The sequence below is a fragment of the Vulpes lagopus genome, chromosome 14 (assembly GCF_018345385.1).
Source record: "Vulpes lagopus strain Blue_001 chromosome 14, ASM1834538v1, whole genome shotgun sequence".
In the NCBI taxonomy this organism is placed as follows: domain Eukaryota; kingdom Metazoa; phylum Chordata; class Mammalia; order Carnivora; family Canidae; genus Vulpes; species Vulpes lagopus.
In genome coordinates this window covers 14,187,408-14,214,129 of record NC_054837.1, presented here as the reverse complement: position 1 = coordinate 14,214,129, position 26,722 = coordinate 14,187,408, and the positions used below count along the sequence as shown (strand labels likewise).

The 26,722-nt window shown below is 40.9% G+C and overlaps 1 protein-coding gene across 2 annotated transcripts in view; it reads left to right on the top strand.

Annotated features, from left to right (window-relative positions):
• EWSR1 (EWS RNA binding protein 1) overlaps positions 1-26,722 on the top strand; it is a 27,998-nt gene extending 1,276 nt beyond the window's left edge. Inside the window, exons 2-17 of one of the 2 annotated variants that reach the window (XM_041728653.1) lie at positions 2,805-2,841; positions 2,984-3,035; positions 4,372-4,495; positions 8,956-9,142; positions 11,129-11,296; positions 12,784-12,995; positions 13,825-14,005; positions 16,792-16,829; positions 17,357-17,389; positions 17,704-17,822; positions 23,221-23,350; positions 24,172-24,294; positions 24,963-25,125; positions 25,535-25,632; positions 25,916-26,168; positions 26,326-26,722. In XM_041728653.1, coding sequence (XP_041584587.1) covers positions 2,805-2,841; positions 2,984-3,035; positions 4,372-4,495; positions 8,956-9,142; positions 11,129-11,296; positions 12,784-12,995; positions 13,825-14,005; positions 16,792-16,829; positions 17,357-17,389; positions 17,704-17,822; positions 23,221-23,350; positions 24,172-24,294; positions 24,963-25,125; positions 25,535-25,632; positions 25,916-26,168; positions 26,326-26,365 — 1,958 coding nt within the window. In that variant the 3' untranslated portion in view covers positions 26,366-26,722. The remainder of the gene's footprint in view (positions 1-2,804; positions 2,842-2,983; positions 3,036-4,371; positions 4,496-8,955; positions 9,143-11,128; positions 11,297-12,783; positions 12,996-13,824; positions 14,006-16,791; positions 16,830-17,356; positions 17,390-17,703; positions 17,823-23,220; positions 23,351-24,171; positions 24,295-24,962; positions 25,126-25,534; positions 25,633-25,915; positions 26,169-26,325) is intronic. The other variant, XM_041728654.1, reaches the window with a different exon arrangement.

Here is a 26,722-nt window from a genome sequence, read left to right as displayed (position 1 = left end):
CCTGTTTGTGCACTAACCTGCGGTTATTGGTAGGGTGGGGCTTTTTTTGCCTCTAGGGGGGTGTTCTTAGGCCTTCTGACACCAGGCCTGCGTGCGGTCGGAGAAGTCGAGGGAAGACCGGAAAAGCTCTGGGTCCTTGTGCGATGCAGTTTGAAACGGGTCCAGAATCCAGCAACTTACAATTTAAGCCTTCCCGAGCTGTGTGATCAGTAAACGGCAGGTCAATGCTGGCCGTTGGTGCCAGGGTTCAGAGTGCCGCTCGAAGAGGACTCTGAAATACCACAGTCCAAGACACATCCTGGTGGGAAGTGGTTTCCGCAGAGCTTTTTCCACCTTCCTCTTCCTTGCAGTGTTTGAATTTTGTAAGGGAGAGTGCTACTCTCCGTTCGCTGTTGAACGGTGGGGAGTCTAAATATGTATGGTGAAATTTTTGCGTGGCTGGACATGCCAGTTTCTTGGTTTACTTTGCCCAAGCTGTTTATTGGAAATCTCCACGTACTGTATTAGAATTACAGTTGTGTTTTATGTAGACCCACAGTAGTCGGCCAGCTGGAGGATCTTTGAGAAATCACATACTTTGGTTTCCTTTCCTTCAAATGAAAGCATGAGGCTAGACCTTTCAAGAGCTTTTAAGCCCTTAACTTCTTGACCTTGTAGCAAAGCATTTGGTTCCCACAAATTGCCCCATACTACTCTAATTCCCTACATAGCCTGAAGCTCTAAATCTCTACTTTTTGGATAGTGAGAACTATAAAGTATCTCAAAGCCACACTTTGGGTAATGTTAGATGCTTCTTGTGTACAGTAAGTATAGAAGAGTAGAGTATATGTTTAGTTTAACAAAGAAATACAATGCAAACTCCCAAGTAACCGCCAAGAAAGAGAACCTTGCCAACACTTTAGCGGCCCTCTGGATTACGGCTCCCTTTTCTCAACCTGTCCTATATTTTTAGTAAAGTATTCAGCTGCACGTTTTGGGGGTTAAAAACAAAGCATGACTGACTGCTTAAAAAAAAAAAAAATCTGACCATTGTGTAACTAACATTTTTTAGTCCCTACAATGTTTGTGAGTTGTAGGTAGGTAACATGAGTTCTCAAACAAATTTGCTACCTCCCTTAGTCCACCAGTGTGGGACTAGATGGGCTGGTTTCACACTGATCTGAGATCATTCCTTGTTCCATATCAGCTTTGCCAGTTTTCTGTTTTACATAACTGTTCTTGTGTAAAAGTCCTTTTGCAAAGTTGAACTTCCATGTCAGCAATTTAGAATCATTTCTAACATGAGACACCTCAGTGAAATGTAGGTTGAAATATTTTATTTTTGATGCTTCATTTGTTTTGTTAATGCCACATGGAAGAAGTGATTTGCATTTACTTTTATGCACTACATAGAAAGCATGACTTGTAGTGCTATGGAAAATGCCTTAAGGTTTAACCTTAAAATGCCTTAAGATTGTTTTGAATAAATTAATGTGTTTATTATACATGGGCAGTTGATTTGATAATATTGATGAATCAGGATTCTGATTTAAGGGTGTACAGAAGAAGGAATGTAGTTAAGGTAGAGAGTAGAAAGGTGAGCTTACTTAAAAAATGGATTCAGAAAAGAAAAAAATCTGGCCAGGTGGACTGTGAGGCAGACTGGATAAAGTGGGGGTAGAAACCCCTCCGTGGAGACCTAGAAGTCCATTGTTGTTTTCAAATGAGGGGCTACTTTCTGATTGAAAAAGAAAGGACCCTTTTGTTCAGTGCTAATGGCAGTACTGCCTTCTAACATGGGATAAGATACAGATTTCTTGTGGAGAGCAAAGCATTGGGCAGATTTTTTTGAAATGACTTTTTAAAAAATATATGTTTAGTTCAGTGGTGCTATGAAAACTTAACCATTTTATTTCCTCTTTGTTTTCACTACTTGTAGACACCTCAGTGAACTAGAGTTTTCAGTCCTTTTATGCATGTTTTACATTTCATATGAAAAGAGAAATTACAGGAAAGATTATATAGAAAGAGAAGAGACTGGAAGAAAAGTTGTGGGGTTTTGTTTTTGAGTTGAAGTTATTTTGAGTTTCTAAAAGATGATACCTAAAAGCAAATTACTCCCAAAAAGACTACATGCTTTCTTCTCTGCCAGTTATCAAGATTTCTTAACTCTGCTGTGATTTATATCGTGTCTAGCTTTGATTTATTGTAAAGATGTAGTCCTGATACAGTTGGGAAGTTCTTAAAAATACTGGATTGGGATGACTGTCCTTTTTTGTCATTCCATGTCACCGCCCTGCTAAGGAATTGGGATGGTTTTCAAAATGCTAAAATGCGGGAGTGATAGAAAAACTAGTTTGGGGGGAGATATAGATAGTAATGTAATCAGTGTGATGTTAAACATTATAATATTGTGACATGCTTCATTTTTATATGAAAGTAAAACTTTTGATCCTCTCGGTTCATCTTGTTTTTTCTCTTAGTCTTAGGATGATGATCATGTATTTGAAATGACAGCCTGCAGTTGGGGTGGGAGGGAGTTGTGGTCAGGGGAACCTTCGAAGTATCTGCCAAATCAGCTGATCTTGACCTCATTAGCTGGCACTGTATTTCAAACTTTCTGAGTTTAACTGGCTTAGACTCATTTTTTGGTTTGTTGTTAAGAGAGAAGAGATACCCATTTGGACTTGTATCGGCCTGTACTTCCTCTCGAAACAGTTTAAATAATTTATCTTCCTGCACCTGAATTCCTCCCCCCCCCCCCCCATTTTCTTTCTCCTTGTCTCTGCTGACTTCACATTATTTTTTCTCCTTGTTTTCTCTAGATTACAGTACCTACAGCCAAGCTGCAGCCCAGCAGGGGTAAGTTAGTCTTTTATAACAGTACTTTGGATGTGATTGATTATAATGTTTTTAGAGTACCAAGCCTCCTGGAGTTGTAGAGGATTTCATAATGGAGTCTGAATGTTCTATATTCAGTTTTTGCATTTAATTTCTCTTACAGCTACAGTGCATACACCGCCCAACCAACTCAAGGATATGCACAGACCACCCAGGTAATTTTTAAGATAATTATATGCAGTTACATCCCTAAACAAAATATTTGTCAGCCATCAAAACAAATAGCTAATACAGCTCTTTTTTTAAAAAAAATCAAGTAATAGAAAAGTATGATGTGCTGATAATCTTAAAAATACCCAGGCGTTTTAAACTTTGACAGTGGGGTTACCATTATAAATGACACCATCCCCAAACTGGGAGTTGCTAATTTTCCATACCTTTCTAGTATCATTTCTCAAGTTAAGTGCCTTGCTCAGAATTTGGTCTTTCTGCATATTGTATTATGTTTAATAATTATTAAATTATTTAGTTTTGCAGTGGTTCTGCAAAAGGATGTGTTATTAGGACATTTTGCAGATAAAAAATTGCAGTGCATAGATAGATCATTTGCCCAGTCACATAGTTAAATGACAGGGTCAGCTCTGTATGGCTGCCTAGCCACTGAGCTGCTGAGCTCTTTCCAGTACGTGAGTTTGTGTTTAAAAGCTTAGGCCAACAGATTCTAGAAATTAGTGTCTTAGTGTTCAGAATTTCTCAAGACCACTTCAAATTCTGAAATGGTCCGTGACATAAAATGGATACTAATAACAGCCATGGAGACATTCTAGGACAGACAGAAGTGTGATGTCTCTGGCAGATTTTCCCTAACCGGTCATTCAGATCTAGAATGTGATCATGCTACTAATATCTGGGAGAATGCCCCATACTTTTCCAGGTTTTAAGTATTACTGATGTCCAAGTTTGAAAGACAGTTCTTGAGGTGTTAACCTTAAGGAGACTTGCAGTGTTCTAGTTCATTTTCTTTGAAGTGGTGTAATAGTTTTTAAATCTTGATGTCAGGCTGGAAATCTGGTTTTCAAAACTAACAGATTTAATCCTATTTTCATGTTCTTTCCCTTGGTTCATTTTGTCTTCCTAACATTGTTTCCAGTTGCTGAAAGTGTGCTACACTAAGTGCTGGCAATTATACACCTGGTCCTTTATTGCCTATCCCTTGAGTGTGTCTTGTTAATCTGTATTATTTAACTGAGATTTTTCCTCATTATCTCAGGAACTTTTTTGTAGTTTATAAAAATATGAGTGGATAAGATGAAGGAAAGCAAGCATTCATGATACTGTGATCACTTGTCTGGTTTTTACAGTCTTTACTAGAAAGCAGTATTTTTGGCTTTGGTTCTCCCAAATTAGAAACTTAGAAATAAGTTGATCAGTTTTTTTGTTAAAATAGAAAGTTATTTATGTATGTATATGTGTGTGTGTGTGTATATATATATATATGTGTGTGTATATATATATATATATTTCTTGTATGTATCCATTTTCTTTGAGCAGGCATATGGGCAGCAGAGTTATGGAACCTATGGACAGCCCACTGATGTCAGCTATACCCAGGCTCAGACCACTGCGACTTATGGGCAAACCGCCTATGCAACTTCTTATGGACAGCCTCCCGCTGGTAAGGCCTGCCCTGGAGAGAGTTTTGGGTCATAGCTACTGGGGTGTTTGCTAAGAATCTTGTTATTTATGCTCTCAGGTGTACATTCTGGTCCATACCTTGGCATCTGAGGATCCTTTATTCTTAGGAGAAGCTATTTTTTATTTTTACCCCCCTTCCCCCTTATAGTCTCCTAAAGGATTTCTAATAGAATGTGGGGTGGGGTAATTTCCTTTTAACTATTTCATACAGTGTATTGAATAATCTTATAACAAAATGGAGAATATATACGAGATTGTGCTAAATGGTAATACTGGGTAAGAATGAGCCTTCTTAAAGTGAGCTACTTAAAATCAAACTGATTTTCACATCTGTTTGCTTCATCTGATAGTGTACCCTCTACTTTTTGTTTTGTGCTTTCCACAGTAGAAGGGACCAGTACAGGTTTGACTATCCTGCTCATTCTTGCATGGGAAATGCTTTCCATCTTGTCTAACCCTGTAATGTTACCCTTTAGGTGTTTTCATCTGTTTAACCCTCAAACTTTCTAACATCACACACAACAAGGTGCTAATGGGAAACTGCTTCAGGTGCCATTCACAGATCCATGTCCTTTTCTTTGTGATTTTTGGGAAAGGTTTTGCTTTATTTTACATTATTTGTGTCAAGCCTTAATAGAAGGTTGTTCACCTTCCCAAAGGTATTTCAGATAACTATTCCCCAGCTGATTTCCCCCTATTCCCTGAAGGATAGATTGCATGAGTAGATTTATTTAGAAGAACAGATTGCCACCCTGCATGTAATGTTTGTCTCTTGGTTGGTTTCTAGTCCAGACACATTTTATTTTATGTTTTAAATGTTAATGAATTCTTTTAATTCATAATATGTTCTTAAATAACAGCATTCCAGGGGAGCTAAGAAATAAGCAACTCTGAGAATTAGAATAAGTTGTACCTTAATAATAGGATTGAGTGGAGTATGTGAAAAATTTATAAGAATTTTTGCTTAGCGCTGTTATGTAACATTTCAGAATCCCTACCTTCTCCCCACTCACCCACTCTTATGTTTATAAGAGAATATTAAATATAGAAGTCTTGAAAGTGTAAAAACTATTCAAACTATTTTCAGTTCCCTAAGTTATATGTAGTCTTAGAGTTTTTAGTAGGAGGAAATCTGTAAATTTATTTCCCTGAATGTCAGTGTCCTGGACTTGATGGGAAGTATTTCCTAATCTGTGTAACTAATATCTCAAATAAGATGGGAAATGGTTATACTTGCTGCTGGTGTTAGCTTTAATTGTAGGAACAGCTGGAACTAAACTATGCGGTTTGAATTTTTAGCACAGAATTTTGAAATCATGAGATGAACTTTGCATATTCAAGCTATTTCCAATTTTTTATTGATAATGGTTGACATACAATATTAGTTTTAGGAATACAACCTAATAAATCCATATCTATATATGTTGTGAAATGATCACCGCAGAAAGTCTCGCTAACATACCATTGGCACACAGTTAACAGATTCTTTTTCTCGCGATGAGACCATTTAAGATCTCTTTACCGGGATCTCTAGGTGGCTCAGCACTTTAGCGCCGCCTTCAGCCCAGGGCCTGATCCTGGAGTCCCAGGATCGAGTCCCACGTCGGGCTCCCTGCATGGAGCCTGCTTTTCCCTCTGCCTGTGTCTCTGCCTCTCGCTCTCTCCCTGTGTGTGTCTCATGAATAAGTAAATAAAATCCTTTAAAAAAAATTTTAACTATAGTCACTATGCTATAGGTTACATCCCTGGGATTTATTTATTTTTTAACAAGTTTGTAGCTTTTGACCACTTTCCCTCATTTTTAAAGACTATCCTTTGGAAATAAGTAGTACAACTTAGATTAAGCCTTTGGAGTCTCTAGACCATTTTATAGGGACATGATAAAGTCATTTGTAGAAAATGCAGGAGTCTTCTAGGTTCTCTAGCATCCTATGTTCTCATTGTCGTCAGTTGAACAAGCCCCACTTTGAGCACAAAAACGTAGGACATTCTGATACGGAAACCGGTGGCTTTGATGAGCAAGAGATTGTATTTAATAAGGACTGATTGTATGGATTTTATAGTTTGTAGAGAACCACTCATACCTCCCTTAATGCTCCCATCAACCTTTGGAATGTAGAGACTAGAATTAAACCTGATGGGCAAACTGAGGCTGAACCAATCTAAGTTAAGACCCTCACAGGTAGTAAGTGGGGTCAAGCACACTTTTTTCCTTAGTGTTTATACTAAAGGTCATTGGATAATTACTGAAAGGGATTGTATAAGACCCCTTTTTCTTAATAGAATTTTTAAAAATTAAGCTTTCAGAGAAAGTGGCCATATAAATCTCATTTCATTAATACAAACTTGAGTTTTTACTGTTCAAGTTGAACAAAAATTTTGGTTGATTTGTGTAATGTTTGCTACCTTTTTCCTTAAAGTCATCAGCACAGAGTAGACGTATTGTCTTTTGGCGTTGGTCTTTTTTATTGTCATTAAATCATTTTGCTCTGTTAATTTTTGCTCATTTGCTTGGCTGTTTGTGTGGGTACTAGAGATTAATTAAAAGATTATTAGCCCAGTGTCTATTACCGTAATTTTTAGCACTACGAGGCTCTAACAGTTACTGCGTAGTTTTATAATATAGTTATTGCCCTGATCAGGCATTGTTGTTGTGTTTAATTGCCTTTGTGAATCTTATAGTTAGCCTTGTCATCACGTAGGGGGAAAAATCTGTGTAGGAGTAATAGGGTAGGTGGAATTAGATTCCAGTTAAATGAGTGCTTTATATGGTTGATATTTGGACTCTGCAAGGAACTTTTAAATTAAATAAACAAATGAATGACATGACAACCAAAAAAACTTCCATTGCTTGGGGCTCTGTTTTGTGTATAATTTCAGAATTATCATTACACTCTGTGCTACAGGAGGTGACACTTTAGATTGTACAAAGAGAAGTTGGAATTTGTTGTTGGCTAGTAAGTTTTGTGTATAGTGAGGACACTTTATTCTAACTGATGTTTTAAGGCCATAAACTTTAACTAAAATGAGTGCTCTTAATTCAAGATTTGTTTTAAGTACTGAAACTACTTTTTTACTTTAGTGAGATGTAAACTTTTTGGTTGGATGTAAATGTTGAGAACTAGACCCACTTTTTATTGCATGGCTGGCTTGTGCTCACTGACCATGAGAAGGAATCAGAAAGAAGAGCACAGTACCAGGAAAGGTTATAACACATCTCACAGGACGTGGACTGTTAGGACTGTTAGGAGCTGCAGGTTTGAGAGGGGCCTTTTGTCACACTCCAAGCCCAAGTTCCAGACTGAAAGGGTGTGCATCCTACCTGGTCTGGTAGGGGCAAGAACTAGGGAGAGACAGCCTACCTGGGTTTGCCTCACACCTATGAATGCATCAGGTCTTTTTTTTTTTTTTTTTTTTTGCATCAGGTCTTTGTGATAACTAGTTAGGGCAGTAGCGTGGGGCTGGCTGTAGGGTCTACTTTCAATACTGCCGAACAGGAAGACGACGTTTTTGCTTGTGGTGGGTCAATAAGAAAGGAATGGTGGAGGTGGGTAATTGATGACAAGCCTAGAAGAATCTTAGATGGTTTTGTCGTATGAAAAACATTTACCTTTTAAAGGTTTATTTGGGGAGTATTAGGTTTAATTAAAATCATTTACCGGAAAGATCAAATAGAATAACCTTTGTTGGTTATACTTAAGCAAATGTAATTTGCAGTATCTTATTACTCATTTGCCTTTTCAAAATTTAGTGCTCCAAACAAGCATTTTTGTTGTTGTTGTTACCTGAAACAAAAGTAGCAGTTCTTGGACATCTCCCACTGAAAATTAAACACATCTTCCCTGGAACTTCAGTTTCTTTAATTAAACACGAACTGCCCATGTTGGAATGCTTGGGACTGAAAGCAAAGGAATTCCAAATTACAAGTTTTAATGCTAAAACTATTACTACCTGGGTCATTATTTTTAGCTATATTAGCAGTGTGTCATTGCCTCTTCCCTTTCTGGGACATTTTATTCTGCTTGAGAGTTTTTTTGGGATACTCAAGTAGTTAAGAAAATTATTAAGAAGGCCTGCTAGCAAAACCAATACAGAATCAGCAAAAGCAGACTTTTTTCCTATTGGATCCAGAGGGGAGGTGCAGCAGGAGAAATCTTGTTTTTTCCAACGCTTTCTGTGCAGACTCTTGTTTCTCCCTTTCTGTTAGGTGTGGTGTTATCGCAAAAGAGAGTGCTCTTTTCAGAGTGAAAACTGGGTACTTCCAGACAACTTAGGCTTTTTAAATATTGGTTTGTTGCTACTCATACTGGAGGGGAAGTTTTTAAAGGGGCTAAATATTGTGATGGTTTAAAGTAGGTGGTTTACAAATTGTTCTTTTAACAAGTGTCTAGGCAGCTCTCTGAGGAGCCAGAAATCTGATGTAGTTCTCCTTTGTTCTAGGTTATACTACTCCAACTGCCCCCCAGGCATACAGTCAGCCTGTCCAGGGGTACGGCACTGGTGCTTATGATACCACCACTGCTACGGTCACTACCACCCAGGCCTCCTATGCAGCTCAATCTGCATATGGCACTCAACCTGCTTACCCAGCCTATGGGCAGCAGCCAGCAGCCACCGCACCTGCAAGGTAAGGCCACACTCCCCTAGTTCTGAGAGCACATCAGCTTGTTTCAGGAAAGAGAACAATTACAAACACAGTATCCAGGACTTCATTCCTTTTCTTTAGTGGTTACTCTTAACATACTTACTTTTAGATGGTTGAGTATGTTCTTAAAGTCATCACAGGAATGCTCTAGAGAACACACCACAGATACATCGTTCTCCATTTAGTGGAAAAATGGTGCTGTCCAGGGGCCAAGATGAGGAATGTCACTGACCAGTTTCTAGGTACCTTAGTCTAGTTTCAGAAGAGTGATCTTTTGGGATAGGAAGAGACTATTATATTTACTTTACCAAACCCAGAGAAAAACGGAGAGTGTATTTCCCTTCACAACAGAACTACTGATAAAATTGCACTTTTGATTTTATTGACCTTGTAAATTGATAACAACTTTCTCTTTGGGAAAAACTTGGCAGTTTACAGTACAGGGGAGGTGGGAAGCATACACTGCTATCTGAGTTAAAGGAATTGACATTTTTTCTGTATTCTGTAGTGGCTTGGTCATTTAAGTATCACAGGCAAGTATATATCTTAACTGGGTACCCTGCTTTGGGGTGAATATTTGGGCAAACATTTCATACTCCATGACTAATTAGCAGGTAAACAGTGCTGATTATTACTTAACAGAAGATTTCAGGTCTTTGCTTTAGGCAATGCACATAGGTGGCTTCTGCATACAGTCTTGAAGGAACATTGAATTCTGATTTGAAAGAAGACTTTTTAGGGAATAAACAAGAAATCAACTTGTAACCTAGACTTTTTGCCTACTGTGTAGAGGTAAGAAATTAGCTCTGGCAAACACTCATGAAATTACTTCTAAAAGTGCACAGTGAGTAATCAGAGCTACTTGGTAGTTTACATATGCTGCACAACCTGTGCAGTAGGTAGATTAAACTAATGGATTCCTGTAAAGCTCCGTTTCAGTTGACCTAGGCATTTCAGAATGTTTTCAACTATTTGAAAGCCCATTTGATGATCATTGCCACGGTATATCCAAGCCATAGCAGGAGTGTGGGGGGTTATTTATTGATTTTTATAAAATAATGTTTTTGGTTTTTGTTTTTGTTTTTTTCCTTGATTTTCAATCCTTACACTTTAAAACTGCCTCATGATCAGTGTCAGCAACTCCTTTTTCCACTAGAAAGAGGGGGCTTCTGACCCATTTCAGCTCTGGAGAAACCAGTACACTTCCACATCCATCTGGTTTGCCTGCCGATTCTTGGGGGTTTGCTTAAAATAGCTCAAGCTCACTGTGCTACACTCTTGTTGCAAACTGTTAGGGCTGAGAGGTAATAGAAAAACCCTTGGGGTTTTGTTTTGTTTTTTTCCTTTGGGATTGGTTTTCATTACTTAATATTTCCCAGTTCAAGGGTTGTTGGGAGCTGGGGCTGGAAGTTGGGGGGTCCCTCCTCTATTCTGGTATTTCCATTATGGAGACTTACTTATGTCAGTCCAACTTAGGAAATGTATTTTCAAGTCTGCTCTTAATAAATGAGAAGTCTAAACTCATAGTAATCCAAATTTATAAGTGCCCATGAACTTCTATAAATGTTATTCTGACCTGAAACTTCAGCATTATTATTGAAGTTTCTAGTCTGTCTTCAACAGTCCTTTTTGAGTAAAAGCATTTTCTTCCCTAACAAACCACTTCCCCTCCCAGATCACTTAAGTTGTCAATAGAACATAATCGTAACTGCCTTTGATTGCTGCTAGTGTGCAACAAATGTAACATGTTGGTATCTCATCTGTGGATGTGATTAATTCTCCCCCTTCTTAGTGTTTTCTTCCAGCAAATATAGTTGGACTGAGGCTGGGTTTGATGTAGTTCAGTTTATAGTTGTATTTACTTCCAAGCTCAATCCTAACATTGCACATTGCTCAGAGGTTTTAGCATTCTTACCTAAAGTTTTATGGTCGAGGGAAAAAGTCTTACTTTTTTATTTCTCCTTTTAGACCACAGGATGGTAACAAACCCGCTGAGACTAGTCAACCTCAATCTAGCACAGGGGGTTACAACCAGCCCAGCCTAGGATATGGACAGAGTAACTACAGTTATCCCCAGGTACCTGGGAGCTACCCCATGCAGCCAGTCACAGCACCACCATCTTATCCTCCTACCAGGTCAGTATTATCTTTGTCCTCATGGCCAGTGAGCTAGTAGAATCACAGGTTTTATTTTCAGACTGTTGACCAGATTCTTCCTCAGGTGAAATGAGTTCTCTGACTCTCTCAGTGATAAGGTTGACCATTCAATGTTACATTAAAACCTTTGAAGGACATTTTTTTAAAAAACTGCACTTTAATCATTTCTTATTTAACTCAGAGGTCCATAATGATTGATTGGGCCAGGGCCTTTCATCCAGAGCTCTAGTCTACAAGTCTACAGGTTTATATGGCACTGTTTTACTTAACTACCCCAGCAGCTACAGTGTCTCATTTGGGTTTCTTGTAAAGCAGAGGAAGAACTGCAGGTTTTCACACGCACATTTAATTAGAAGCAGGTTTTCAAATGAGCTATCTGAATTGTGTCTTAAAGTGTTACCCTAGTTTTGCTAGAGGTAGCACTTACCTTTTTTGCACTCAATTTCATTGGTTTACATATTAAAAGTGCCTCAGATGTGGACAGGTTTGGGAGCAAATACAACTGACAGGTAAGTGTACAGCGTGGAGCAACAGTGGGCAGGGCTTATGGCAGTTCTTCGCTGAGCCAGCCTGTGTTGCTGAGGGTAGTGCATCTGGCCTGTTGAATAGGTACACTCAGTGAAGAGAAGCTATTGAGTCCTTACAGCCATGTTGGGGGATGTGATTGAGGCTTAGTTTAGTTGTGCTCTTAAATATAATGTTTTTTGATTTTTGTTATTATAGTTCATCTAAAGTTTAATAGCAGTTCTTTGAAGCTTTATCATTACTCAAGAAGGTATCTTTGATTAGTTTCCCTGCAATGTGGCTAACACGTTAAAAATACTTTTAGTACAGTGCATTGATTCTGAAGTTTCCTTATCTGTCTTTTCTTCATGAATGCCCAGATTTCATAGATAATCAGGCATGTCTGAAAGTTCAAAAGCATGTATGATATATAGCAAAACAGTTTGAAACTTGGACAGATCATCAAGAGAAAATTGCCATATTTGTGTGACCGTATACACACCAAGAGCCTTGTACCTTTAGAACAGTCACTGTCATGATTGAAGGAATTATTAGAAGCAGGTTTAGAACTACAGTGCTTAACTGCCTCCTTTACCTCTATGGCTTTTTCACTGGGTCAGCCTGCCCTGGGTCCCTGTGCACATATTCTTCCTTAATTCAGGAAACATCAAACTCACAAATTTGCCTTGAATTTAATCGAACACTGGTTTTAAGAGGGTGGGGGGTAAAAGGAGTCTCTAAGGATTGTATGTTGTATAGATTGGTTTGCATTAATTTTCTCCTTTGCATTTAAAGCTTTATTCTGAATACAGATATATTTGCTTAAATTCAAACTGTTGATATTTAGAAAGTAAGTGCATTTTTAAGGGTTTCTATGTCACGATATGAATGTCTCGTATTTAGGAGGCTTGAAGAAAGAAATAAGCTTCTCCTTCCTAATAAGCTTTTTTTCTTTCTTTCAGCTACTCCTCTACACAGCCGACTAGTTATGATCAGAGCAGTTACTCTCAGCAGAACACCTATGGGCAGCCGAGCAGCTATGGACAGCAGAGTAGCTATGGTCAACAAAGCAGCTATGGGCAGCAGCCGCCCACTAGTTATCCCCCCCAAACTGGATCCTACAGCCAGGCTCCAAGTCAATATAGCCAACAGAGCAGCAGCTACGGGCAGCAGAGTGAGTTGCTAAGAGAGAAAACCAAATAAGAATGATTATGTTTGGAGTTTCTGAACATGGGGAAATGCTCTTTGTCGCTATTTACTTTTGGACTCCAGGATGCATCTTTAGGACATAACATCCTAGCTAACTGCTTGGATATCCCATTAAAGACATAAATGCTTTTCTCCAATTTAATTGTTGTTAGTGTACTTTGCAAAAAAAAAAAAATAAAGAAAAGAGAGTTTGTAACTAACCAGAGAAAATATTATAGGACGTTAGCCTCGCTCTCTTTGAGGAGGCTATAATACAGTAAGTAAAGCTGGCATTCCTGTGGCCTACCCACCCACTCAGTAAGGAAGCGAGCAGGTAGCTGTTGAAGACTACTGCAGTTTTGATAGTCAAGTAAATGATATGTTTTGGGGATTTTTGTTTGTTTAAATCCATAAAAAAGTAACCAAAAACTCAAAACTGCATTCCCAATTTAATTTTTATCTGGATCATTGTACTTCATCCATGGGCGTGTTTCATTATAGCTATGAAATGAGTAGTGCTTCTTGATGGAGCCCAACCTTTAAGCCCTAAGAAACCTGCCTGCTATTTTGTTTCCTGAGAGTAGTTTTAAAACAGCTTTTGGAGACATCCTAGGATACAAAACCCTGTAAACTGTTGACCAGAGGGCTCATTTCTTATTTGGGTGGTTTATTCTAGGCTAACTATGTAAGGTTACTTCAGAAGATGGTGCCTTGGTTAGTGCCTTGCGATTGAGCATTCTGTGATTCCAGGAGAAAGTACAACAGGCAGTGTTCAAATGCTGGTCCATGGCTTACAGATGTGACTCTTTCCTCAGGTTCATTCCGACAGGACCACCCCAGTAGCATGGGTGTTTATGGGCAGGAGTCTGGAGGATTTTCCGGACCAGGAGAGAACCGGAGCATGAGTGGCCCTGATAACCGGGGCAGGGGAAGAGGGGGATTTGATCGTGGAGGCATGAGCAGAGGTGGGCGGGGAGGAGGACGCGGTGGAATGGGGTAAGAGCAAACCTTTTCTCCTTTTACCTAATTTTGTTTCATCCATAGGATTTTCAATGGAAAGAAGGGACTGAAAGACATAAGAAATTTATTCTACATTTCCATGGACAATCTGTTGAGCCCAGGCCATCTTCTAAAACATGGAAATGTCATCTTTGTGGCATAGATTAAGTGGCAGTTTGCTTTTTTCCCTGCCAATCTACTTGGTTGGGTTGGGGAGAACAAAGAATGGTTTTGAAACGAGAGCTTTCAGTTCCCTTCATGGTTTCCAGAGGTCAAAAGCCTCTGTGGGTAATAGACTCGGGATGGAACACACACAACCCTTCTAACACCCCTAGGTTTTTAACTAATTGCCTTTGAATGGTTGTCTTGAAATACCTGGTATATATATATATATACTGCAGAAAAGGAACACAGTTGTTTTCCACAATGTTTGTCCCCAACTTCTGTTAGTACTTGGAATTGTTGAACATAATGATGAAGATCTTGGTCCCGTAACCCCTGAACTATGAACTGAGGTGCACCTGGTACAGAAAAGTCTAATAGCTTTTTGCAGAGTAATGTATATAATTATAGGATCACTCCCCATTGGAGATTTTGAGAAGTCTAAATCGGTTTGACCATTTTGATTGATGGCACAATCTGGTTTAGAAGACTTTGTTTAGATCAGTAACATAACCCTGCTACCTGTGCCTGCCCCTCCCCTCCCTCTCCCATCCCTTCCCCCCTTTCTGGTGTCTGTACTTTGATGAAGGTGAGGTATAATGTTGATGGTTAACATAATCTGGAAGGTTTAGTTCTGTGTGTGTTCTGTCCCTATATAAACTAGTTAAAAAAAAAAAAAAGTTATGCAGAATGTTACATAGTATGTATAAATTGGATTTGGTACCACTGTTGGTACAAGGAAAAATTGGGTGTAGGGATTCTTTTTTTTTTTTTTTTAATAGAAGTGGACTTCAAAATTAAATAAAAATTTGATCTTTAATTTTTATATTCCCAAATCTGTTTCCTATTGAAAGATAACTGAAAATTAGGTTCTGTGTATTCTGCATAACTTAAAAAAGTCTTTGGTGAAATCTTTATTGGAAGAAACAGTTATTTGACAACACAAAAATTGGTAAATAATTTGGTATAAAGTAAAATCGGTCTGATTTGGAAAATGTCATTCCATTATAAAGGTTTCACTTTATGGATGTTTTAAAATAGACGTAGACACTTGAAATTACTATCATCACGTCTCCAATCACCTAGAATTCTTAGTATTTTCCAATTGCAAAACCAATTTCAAGTTCATTCATTTTAATACTCCAGAAGTAATAATTCTGCTAATTTTGCTAGACTTTGCTAGTAGAGGGATCCCCTCTTTCTGGATGAGAAGTCTCTCCTGGAGCCATGGAAAAAATCATGGCTTTCCCCACAGGTTTTTCAACTGACTGTGAAGCAGTCAGTTGGATCCCTTGGGGACAGAGCAGGGGCATCTCCCCTCTCCCCTCTTTTTCACTCTGGTGTGGTGATGGTTTTCAGTGTCTTCTGCAGGTAAGGCACTCAATGTTGTTAACATGCCCTTTTTCATTGCCTCAGTATTTTGATATTTTCATTGGCTGTTAAACGTGGAAACTTTTTAACATGCTTTGTCGCATTTATATGCTACAGGTTACAAAGTGAGAGCCTTGTATACACTTCAATACTTAAAAAGTACCCGTACTCAGTACTCAGCCGGCAGCATAATGAAAAGTGGGACTAGACACGGTGTCCATATGGAGAGGAAAAATATACATAGAATATTTTTAACAAAATGTATTCATTGTATAAATGGAATCCTTCTGTAACTTTGGTAACTGCATACTTGTTATTTGGTAATGAACCAGAGGAGGTATAATACTCTAGAATTGTGTAACATTAAAGTGTAAACTTTTGTGTTTAAAGAGAGAGAACATTTTATGGTGTGTACTTTTAAAAAGGAAACAAAGCTGCATGCAACAGCTTGAAATTGTATATTCAGGTATTAAAGGTGCAATACTGGTTAGAAAAAGCTCAGGGCCTCCCACTGAGGAGCTGCCTTTATTTAACTTTAAAGGAAAAATGAAAAAGGCCTGTCGTGTTCCCTCCCCCTGTTTACAGTATGTAAAGCAGTAAGTTTATACTGCTGTCATCACTGTTCTCAACTGATGTGTCTATAAAGTTGCACCCCCAGTCCATTGAGCCTTGGTATTTGTTGTAAATTCTCCTTTCACAGCGATTGTTAAATCCCATTAGTGCCCTGAATTGTATGGCTTTATGCTGAAGATTGGCTGGATGCGTCCTCTGATGTGTGTTGTAGGCGTTTAATGTGGTTGTCTCCTGCTTTATCATACTGTGACTTGTTAGGAAGCCTCACTTGGCTCTCCCCTAGGAGAGGTTGAGGGTGCACCTTTATGAACATGGAAAGCAGTTGCCCCAGCTTGCTACTCCTCTACAACCAAGCTCTCCCTGTTTTTCAGCTGATGGGGTGGGTGTTTGGGATCTACTTTTTTTCCCCCTAATTTGCCAAGTATTGCACTATTAATACCAGCCCCCGAAATGAAAGGAACCAACCACACTGGTGTGTACAATCAGACAAGCAAGGTTGTATATAAAGGAAATTTGAGCAAGCTGCCCTGAAGAAAGGCATAGTGACGAGATGAGAGAGATGCATTGTTTGGAGATGTGTTTAGCCAGTGCCCTTCTTCCCCACGAGCCCCCCCAAGGCTCAGAGCGGTACTGGCTTTTAAAGGGAAAGGCCTTCATTTCTTCGTTTATCCCCCCAGCAGCGCTGGAGAGCGAGGTGGCTTCAATAAGCCTGGTGGTAAGTTTTTGAGTATTACCATGGATAGTGTTTAAAAAAAATACAGTCAGTTTTTAGAAAACTATAATTTTTTATTAGTTTCATAAGCGGTTTAAAAATGATCTATACAAAGAGACTAATGGGTACTGCCGGCATTGTCTTAGGGGTAATAAGGTTAACCTACGGTTACAAAACAAAGGGTAACTTGAAGTATTGAGCAACTGCTTCTGTAATATGGGGGAGAATACAGTTTTTAAATTTGGTTTGGAGGAAAAATTTTGACTTAAATTTAACACTAATTTGGCACATAAGCATTGAGTGTATTTGGTTAATGGTTTAAAAGCAAACCAGCAAAGAAAAAGCAAAACCCTAGCAAATCTTTCACAAATGTTAAAGGGGCACTGCTCCATTTTAGCAGTGCGGGTCATTTTGAATTTAATGAAGCCCCATCAAATGGTGGTATAGTAGATAGCTATGTGTGTTTGTAAGGTTTGTAGCTTGCAAGACGTGCACTAATAGTATTTTATATGATCTTTCCTGGTTGGCAGGACCCATGGATGAAGGACCAGATCTTGATCTAGGTAATTTTGAATTCTTGAATTTTGTATCTTATGTTAATAAATGAACAGAACCGAAGTAAGTGCTTGCTAGAGCTCAGCAGCCTGGTAGATGAGCGTGATATTCTTGCTGTCGGGAGCAGTCTGAGGCTCCCTTTATCGGGAGCATCTACTCCTACTAGCCTTAGATGAAAGGGAAACCACAACTTCGTGGCTTTCTTAGCGTGGCTGGTAGTTCTCTTAGCTTTGTGGTAATTACCAGTGAGCAGCAGTGACTAGTGCGTTAATCAGCCCCTGTAGGTACAGCAGAGTAACTCCTGTCTTTTTTTCTCTGAAAGGCCCACCTGTAGATCCAGATGAAGACTCTGACAACAGTGCAATTTATGTGCAAGGCTTAAATGACAATGTGACTCTAGATGATCTGGCTGACTTCTTTAAGCAGTGTGGAGTTGTTAAGGTAAGTACAAGCAAAACTATATGACCCGGCAAGTCTTCCAAATCAGCAGGCATTTTAAAGAGATGATGTTGAGAGTTTCTGAAGAGCTAACCACTTCTGAGTTGCCTGACTTGCTGGGCATGTTGTTTGCTCCTTAAAAATACAGAAACAGGATCCCTGGGTGGCGCAGCGGTTTGGTGCCTGCCTTTGGCCCAGGGCGCGATCCTGGAGATCCGGGATCGAATCCCACGTCGGGCTCCCGGTGCATGGAGCCTGCTTCTCTCTCTGCCTGTGTCTCTGCCTCTCTCTCTTTCTCTCTGTCTGTGACTATCATAAATAAATAAAAATTTAAAAAAATAAAAATAAAAATAAATAAAAATACAGAAACAACAGAAGCAACAAGAAAACCTTTTTTTTTTTTTTTGTAGAAAAATGCTAAATATGGTTGGGCATATTTAACTCAAGTCTTTTCTTTATAATTTTCAGTTAATTGTAAGAATACTTATATGGACACTGCTTTTTGTGAAATACAGAATACACCATAGCATTTTTTAAATGGTCAACATTTATGTTTCTACTTCCAGTATGAGAATTAGAGCTTTATGAGCACGTGGCATATTTTTCTTTCCCAGTGTTATCCTTTCTCCACGCTCCCATCCCGAATCGTACTGTTCCTTTCTTTTCATAGACATATGCTATAATTTTGGGGAAGGTTTATTAAACACTACTACCTATAAGGCAGTGTTATTCTGGGGATATACTAGGAACAAACAGGAACCCTTGGAGTTCACGTACAGTGGGGAACATACAGTAAAAAGGAATATATTGTGTTAGGTGATGGATGTTACGGAGGAAAATAAATCAAGGAGAGCTGAGATAAAAGAAATAGAGCCAAACAACTCAGAGCAGGGAAAGCTTTTAGCAACAGTAGATTGAATAGCAAGGCCGAGGGGCCTAGAAGCTCGTGAAGCTGGTGTGACTAGAAAGTTTTAATCTGAGGTAGTGGAATGGTGGTTGGGTTCAGTTGGGGAAAACTAAGAGAAATTATGGTTTTGAGGGGGGGATCAGGAGTTCTCAGGTCAGAAACCCAAAGGTTTGGGAGTCCTATATTTCATTTATAAATGTCACAAGTTAATTTATTGTATATTCTCTAATAGTTATTTCTAAGTTTGTGGTCTGTAGTCCATGCTGCAGTGAATATTCTTGTATATGTCTCCTGGGGCGCAGTAAACTAGTGTCTTTTTAGTGTATGTATAGTTGGTTCTTATTACTTGCAGTAGTTCTGGAAGGTCACTACAAAGACTGAATTAATGGATACTCAACCACTGCTCCTAGGCAGGTGTGTGCACGGATACATACATACACACACGTCACATACATTAGAATTCTAAATTGTAAAAAGCCGTTCCCCCTGGTAGATCTATTTTTTTTCTTACAAAGAGAAAATGAGGTTCTGAAGTGTTGAGTGACTTGCCTGAGTTGGCATTCAGATTCATCCAGCTGGCCCCAGGGCCAGAACTTCTTTCACTGCACTGCCCTGTCCCCACAGTCTCCATCCCTTGAGAGAACTGGACTGAGAGTGCAGCGTGTCTCATTTGATCTCTACTGGAACAAGTGCATCAGAGGGCTTAAATTTTTGTTGCTCCACACGTCTACAAATAACCACAAAAGTGCTACAAGTATTGATTTTGGAGTTTAAATTTTAGTGAGTAGGCAAATTTGCAAATATTAAATCCACAAATCAGATTCAGCTGTACCCACCCAGGTGTAGAATTGCTGGTTCTAAAAGTGCATACTTTATAACTAATAGTATGGCTGAGCAGCTTAGTAGATTTCCACCAGCATTCATAAGATCACACTCCCCATATCCTCACTGCTACTGGGACTGACCTGAATTTTTAACTTACATCAATCTGCTGGAAGAAAATGGAAATGTGGTGTTTTTCTTAAAATTTTGTTTTTGGAGCACCTGGGTGGCTCATTCAGTTAAGTGTATGCCTTTGTCTCAGGTCATGATCCCAGGGTTCTGGGAACAAGCCCTGAGTCAGGCTCCCTGCTCAACAGAGCTCCTCCTCCTCCCTCTCCCTCTGCTGCTTCCCCTGCTTGTGCATGCACTCTCTCTTTCAAATAAGTAAATAAAAAAATTTTTAAAGATTTTATTTATTTGAGAGAGAGAGCCTGAACATGAGCCAGGGGGCAGGAGGCTGAGGAAGAGGGACACGCAGACTCCCTGTTGAGTAGGGAGCCTGACTCGGGGCTCGTTCCCAGGACCCTGAGATGAGATCATGACCTAAGTGGAAGGCAAATGCTTAACCAAGACTGAGCCACCCAGGTGCCCCTGAAATGTGGTATTAATTTACTTTTCCCTGATTGCTTAATAATGTTCTAATTGCATGCTGTCTCCTATGAAATGCCTTTTAGTCTTAACACTCGTTCTTCATTGGGTTGTCACTTGTTTTACATATGGTTCTTTAAAGAATGTATTTTATTTATAGAAAAAGTAGGAGATAGGGGCAGAGGGGGAGAATCCCAAGCAGTCTCCATGCTCAAAACGGAGCCCAATGCAGTATTTGATCTCATGACCCTGCGATCATGACCTGAGCCGAAATCAAGAGTTGGATGCTTAACCGCCTGAGCCACCCAGGCGCCCCTACATATAATTCTTTATATTCCCTGAAGGCTGATCCTTGTCTAATGCTGCAAATGTATTCTCCCAATTTCTAACTCCTTTTGATGAAAGAAGTAGCTCTTAATGTAATTGAACTTACCAATCATGTCATTATTGGTTTGTATCTTTCTTTCTGTTTGTGAGACCTTTTCTTTCAGTAACATTTATTGAAAGAACCATCCTTTCCTTGATCGTATATACTATATCTGTCACATAAATTTCGTCCCATACCCAGAGCTGTTTCTGGTAGTCTTTGTATACTTGGGGTTAATTCGCGCTCTCTCTCTCTCTCTCTCTCTCTCTCTCTCTCTCTCTCTGTGTGTGTGACTATCATAAATAAATTTAAAAAAAAAAAAAAAAGGAAACCTTCATCATGCAAATCTTTTTTTTTTTTTTTAAGAGGGCGTGTGTGTGTATCAGTCAATGGATATTGGGCTCTTTCCATATTTTAGCTATGGTTGATAGTGCTGCTATAGACATCAGGGTGCATATGCCCTTTTGTTTTGTTTGGTTTTAAGATTTATTTATTTATGATAGACAGAGGAGGCAGAGACACAGGCAGAGGGAGAAGCAGGCTCCATGCACCGGGAGTCCGACGTGGGATTCGATCCCGGGTCTCCAGGATCGCGCCCTGGGCCAAAGGCAGGCGCAAACCGCTGAGCCACCCAGGGATCCCCTTTTTTTTTTTTTTTTAAAGATTTTATTTATTCATGAGAGAGAGAGAGGCAGAGACCCAGGCAGAGGGAGAAGCAGGCTCCCCACAGGGAGCCTGATGTGGGACTTGATCCCGGATCCCAAGATCACACCCTGAGCCAAAGGCAGATGCTCAACTGCTGAACCACCCAGGCATCCCAGAGGGTTTCTATTTGTGATGTGTATGCTATGTTGTTTATTTGTGTATGTGTGGGTTTTTTCCTAGTTAAGAAAGTAATGTATAGGGATGTCTAAATGGCTCAGTGGTTTGGCATCTGCCTTTTGGCTCAGGTCTTGATTCTGGAGTCCTAAGATCAAGTTCCACATAGGGCTCCCTGCGTGGAGCCTGCATTTCCCCCCTGCCTGTGTCTCTGCCTTTCTGTCTCTCATGTATAAATAAATAAAATCTTTTAAAAAGGCAGGGGGGTGGGATCCCTGGGTGGCCCAGCGGTTTAGCCTCTGCCTTTGGCCCAGGGCATGAGGATCCCGGGATTGGGTCTCACATCGGGCTCTCTGTGTGGAGCCTGCTTCTCCCTCTGCCTGTGTCTCTGGCCGCCCCCCCCCCCATCATGTATAAATAAATAAAATCTTTTAAAAATAATAATAGTATAATTTTTAATTTTTATTATCAGTTTTGTAAAATAGAGATTTTAAAAATAGATAGCCCCATCATTCATACCACCGTTTTGCCATATTTTTCAGCGTGTATGTTCTTTATAAAAACATAGCATTAGTATGTATGTCTTACAAATATTAGCTTTTTTTAAGATTTTATTCATGAGAGACACAGACAGGCAGACACACAGGGGGAGAGAGAGAGAGAGAGAAGCAGGCTCCATGCAGGGAGCCTGATGTGGGACTCGATCCTGGGTCTCCATGGGACTCGATCTCCGGACTCAGGATCACGCCCTGGACCAAAGGCAGGTGCCCAACTGCTGAGCCACCCAGGCATCCTGACTAGCTTTCTTTTATATATATATATATAAATCAATACTCTTAGGTATCACTAGGCGTTATATAAACAAACGTGTATAAATTAAACTTTGATCATAATGTACTTTTAATGCAGAAAACAGATGAAGCCATATTCTTGTATAGTGTGGCTCCTGAAATCAAGCCAGTTGTATCTGGTGTTCAGCTGAAAAGCTATGGGTGCATTCTAGCTCTGGAGGAAAAATTAGCTGTGTTGGACTTTAAGAATGCTGTTAGAAAGGATCCCTGGGGTGGCTCAGTGGTTGAGCACCTGCCTTCTGCCCAGGGCATGATCCTGGAGACCCAGGATGGAGTTCCACGTCGGGCTCCCTGCCTGGAGCCTGCTTGTGTCTCTGCCTGTGTCTCTGCCTCTCTCTGTGTCTCTTATGAATAAATAAAATCTTTAAAAAAAAAAAAAAATTGCTGTTAGCAGGGCAGCCCAGGCGGCTCAGTGTTTAGCACCGCCTTCAGCCTGGGGTGTGATCCTGGAGACCTGGGATCGAGTCCCACATCAGGCTCCCTGCATGGAGCCTGCTTCTCCCTCTGCCTGTGTGTATGCCTTTCTCTCTCAGTGTCTTTCATGAATAAATAAAATCTTTGAAAATAAAAAAAAGAATGCTGCTAGCACACTCATAACCCTATGTACTGTACTTACTGACTTAAGGGTGATTTTTATTTTATGTGAGACATGGCTTGTGTGATGCTATCAAAGCTTGACTGCCTTGTAAGAGGTGGCTATTTCACTGGGTGCCCTTTAGTGTGGGTACAGAAAATGTTGGGTCATATACAAGGATACCAGGAGATGACAGCTAGAGAAGGAATGGGAAGCATACTGTTAGCACTTACACACTTTGGAACCTGAGGCCTATTGTGGTTTTCATGACACCTACACCTAAGAGAAAAAATGACCTAAGTATATATTTATTGTGGCACTTTAGGAAATAAATCATGCATAATTCACTACTCGGAGATAAACACATCCTACCGAATGTGTGTCTGAAAAGTACAGCTGTTGACAATTCAAGGGACTTCTCTGAGTGTTAGTGTGTTTCTGGTCACAGCCTAACTATGCTATTTTATGCCTAGATGAACAAGAGAACCGGACAACCCATGATCCATATCTACTTGGACAAGGAAACAGGAAAGCCCAAAGGTGATGCTACAGTATCCTATGAAGACCCACCAACTGCCAAGGCTGCTGTGGAGTGGTTTGATGGTAAGAGCCCTAGAGTTGACAGGGGTACTCATTGGTGTCCTTCACTTCAGCCTGCCCTGGGACGCATGAAGGGTCTTGCTAATGGATGTAATTCTGTTAGAATATCATTTTCTGAAGTGGTTTTAGGGACAAGGGACAGATGTATTTTTCCTCTGTGTCACTATAACACATTGCAGAAGGGAGGAACTTGAAAGCCACAGAAGCAGGAAGACTCACTGTCTGCATTGGAGGAGCATTGGATGGCTCCCTTCTGCCATAAGAGGGCCCAGTTTCTGGCCCTGGATTTGGAGAGCCCTCATTTTTTTAGTCCTCATTATTACAAATCCACCTTGCTTAAAGTTGTAAATGCCTCTCTAAGCAAGTTATCAGAAAGTACAGATCACTCCATAAAAAAACAATATACATTTGAGTTTAATATATACATATTTAGTCTTGGCATTAATTCTGGAATTCCACCACAGACAAAACTGACTTGAAAGTGTCAAAGGACAGTTCCTGGCTCTCGTCTCTTGGCCACTTTACACACTTTCCCTACTTCTCACCCTTTTCGGGGCAAGGGTGCCAGTGCACTCAGCATTCTCCTGGCTTATTTTCTGCCTTAGGGCACAGGGGGTTTGGGAGGTATCTTTTGAAGGAGTTTTAATGAGAATGCCCTTGCCAGCGACAATCTTAGAGAAGATTGTGGTTGGGGCACGTGCTACCATTGGGGGTGGTTGACTGTAGTGGAGTTTGTGAGCAAGGAGTACTCTAGCCTTGCCTAATCCCTCAAGGAGGGAAGAGTTGGAAGTTGGGAGTAATGGTTTTCTGTTCTCTTGTTCCAGGGAAAGATTTTCAAGGAAGCAAACTTAAGGTTTCTCTTGCTCGGAAGAAACCTCCAATGAACAGCATGCGGGGTGGTATGCCTCCCCGTGAGGGCAGAGGGATGCCACCGCCACTCCGTGGAGGTATTTACCAGACACCTTCCCTAAGCTGCTTCTGTGTTGCTCTGAATATTTTTTGGTAAACCTTGAGAAACTTGATTTCTAGAGTGTAGAAAGACCCATTAGAAATACTAAAAGGTATATAGAATCAGTCCTAACCACTGAATGCTGACAGTTAAAAGTTTGCAGGAGGGGATCCCTGGGTGGCTCAGTGGTTTGGCGCCTGTCTTTGGCCCAGGGTGCGATCCTAGAGTCCCAGGATCGAGTCCCGCGTCGGGCTCCCGACATGGAGCCTACTTCTCCCTCCTCCTGTGTCTCTGCCTCTCTCTCTCTCTCTCTCATTAAAAAAATAAGTAAAAAAAAAAAAAAAAAAAAAGTTTGCAGGAACAAATGGAAGAGAAGAACAGGAGTTTCTTGGTCAGAGGAGCTGGAATTCTGGGAACCACTCTGCCTGGCCAACCCAGGACTGCCATTTGTTCATTCTGCTTGGGTTTCTTCGTCTGCTTGAGAATGCCTATTCCACAGGTTGTGGGAGCTAACTAAAGTAACGTGCACGGAAGACACACAGCTGGCCCCCTGGCCTACAGAAGTCTGAGTGGCAGCTGTGATCTCTGCATTCCCTTAATGAGAGAGGTTTTCCCTGCAGCAAATCTAGTCCTATCCAGAAGTGACCGGCTCTTTCTCGATTGCAGGTCCAGGGGGCCCAGGAGGTCCTGGGGGCCCCATGGGTCGCATGGGAGGCCGTGGAGGAGACAGAGGTGGCTTTCCCCCAAGAGGACCCCGGGGTTCCCGAGGGAACCCATCTGGAGGAGGAAACGTCCAGCACCGAGCTGGGGACTGGCAGTGCCCCAATCCGTATGTACTTCTCTTGGCAAATTGATACTCTCCACTAGTGAAGTCATCCTGTATCTCCCCCATTCCCATTCTGGAGAGGACTGCCAGACTCTGTCTAGAGGAGTATCATGACCCTGACTGCTTGGGCGGGGCGGCGGGGGGATGCGGCTAATCAGTCAATCTTCAGAGCCTTCTGGAGGATGTCATGGTTCCAACTCCTCGGGTCTGCGTGTACATGGTTTCTGGATCACACACTGGTCTATTAGATGCATTGCTGCCTGGGGTTGTGTGTCGTCAAACCTCTGAACGGTGCTTGGCCAGGCTGCAGTGTTTGTGCTGGTGGAATATGGTGTGTGTGTGCGCTCACATGCTTTTTTGCTTAATTTCTTGGTTCAGTTGGTGATTTCTGTTGTGATACAATTTTACACAGGGGGTGTGGAAACCAGAACTTCGCCTGGAGAACAGAATGCAACCAGTGTAAGGCCCCGAAGCCTGAAGGCTTCCTTCCACCACCCTTCCCGCCCCCGGGTAGGTACAGGTTTGGGGAGCACCCCCTCAGCGTCTTGGTACTAAACCTATTGTTAACTTGGGGGCTTGGTAAATTGCTGTTGCCAGCCAGGTCGATGTCTCAGTAAGTGTAGTCTTGGTGCTCAAGCTCCTGAAGTTCCATCATCTGTCCTAAAGTGTGACCCAGATACTCAGCTCAAGTAAAGCATCTGTTTGCTTTTTGCTCCAGGAGAAGGCAGCAGATCCTGAGTTGCCACCGTTGTCCTCCCTGTCTTGCTACTGATCTATCTTTTTCCTACCTTAGGCGGTGACCGTGGCAGAGGTGGCCCTGGTGGCATGCGGGGAGGAAGAGGTGGCCTCATGGACCGCGGTGGTCCCGGTGGGATGTTCAGAGGTGGCCGTGGTGGAGACAGAGGGGGCTTCCGTGGTGGCCGGGGCATGGACCGAGGTGGCTTTGGCGGAGGAAGACGAGGCGGTCCTGGTGGGCCCCCTGGACCTTTGATGGAACAGATGGGAGGAAGAAGAGGCGGGCGTGGAGGACCTGGAAAAATGGATAAGTACGTGATGGTGTGAACCAACTGTGGGCTTCTGGGGGCATTGAGGCGGGAGCCCCTGCCACACTGACTGGCGAGGGTTGGGCTCTGGTGGGCGGTGGTGGGAAGGAAGCTCACTGTGCCTTCTCCCGTTGAACCCCGTGCCCCTTTGGCCTTGCAGAGGCGAGCACCGTCAGGAGCGCAGAGACCGGCCCTACTAGACGCAGAGACCCCGCAGAGCTGCATTGACTACCAGATTTATTTTTTAAACCAGAAAATGTTTTAAATTTATAATTCCATATTTATAATGTTGGCCACAACATTATGATTATTCCTTGTCTGTACTTTAGTATTTTTCACCATTTGTGAAGAAACATTAAAACAAGTTAAATGGTAGTGTGCCGAGTTTTTTTTTCCTTCTTTTAAAGATGGTTGTTTAACTAAAGACTAAACAATGGGAACCCCTTGTGAGCATGCTCAGTATCATTGTGGAGAACCAAGAGGGCCTCTAACTGTAACAATGTTCATGGTTGTGATGTTTTTTTTTTTTTTTAAATAAAATTCCAAATGTTTATAAA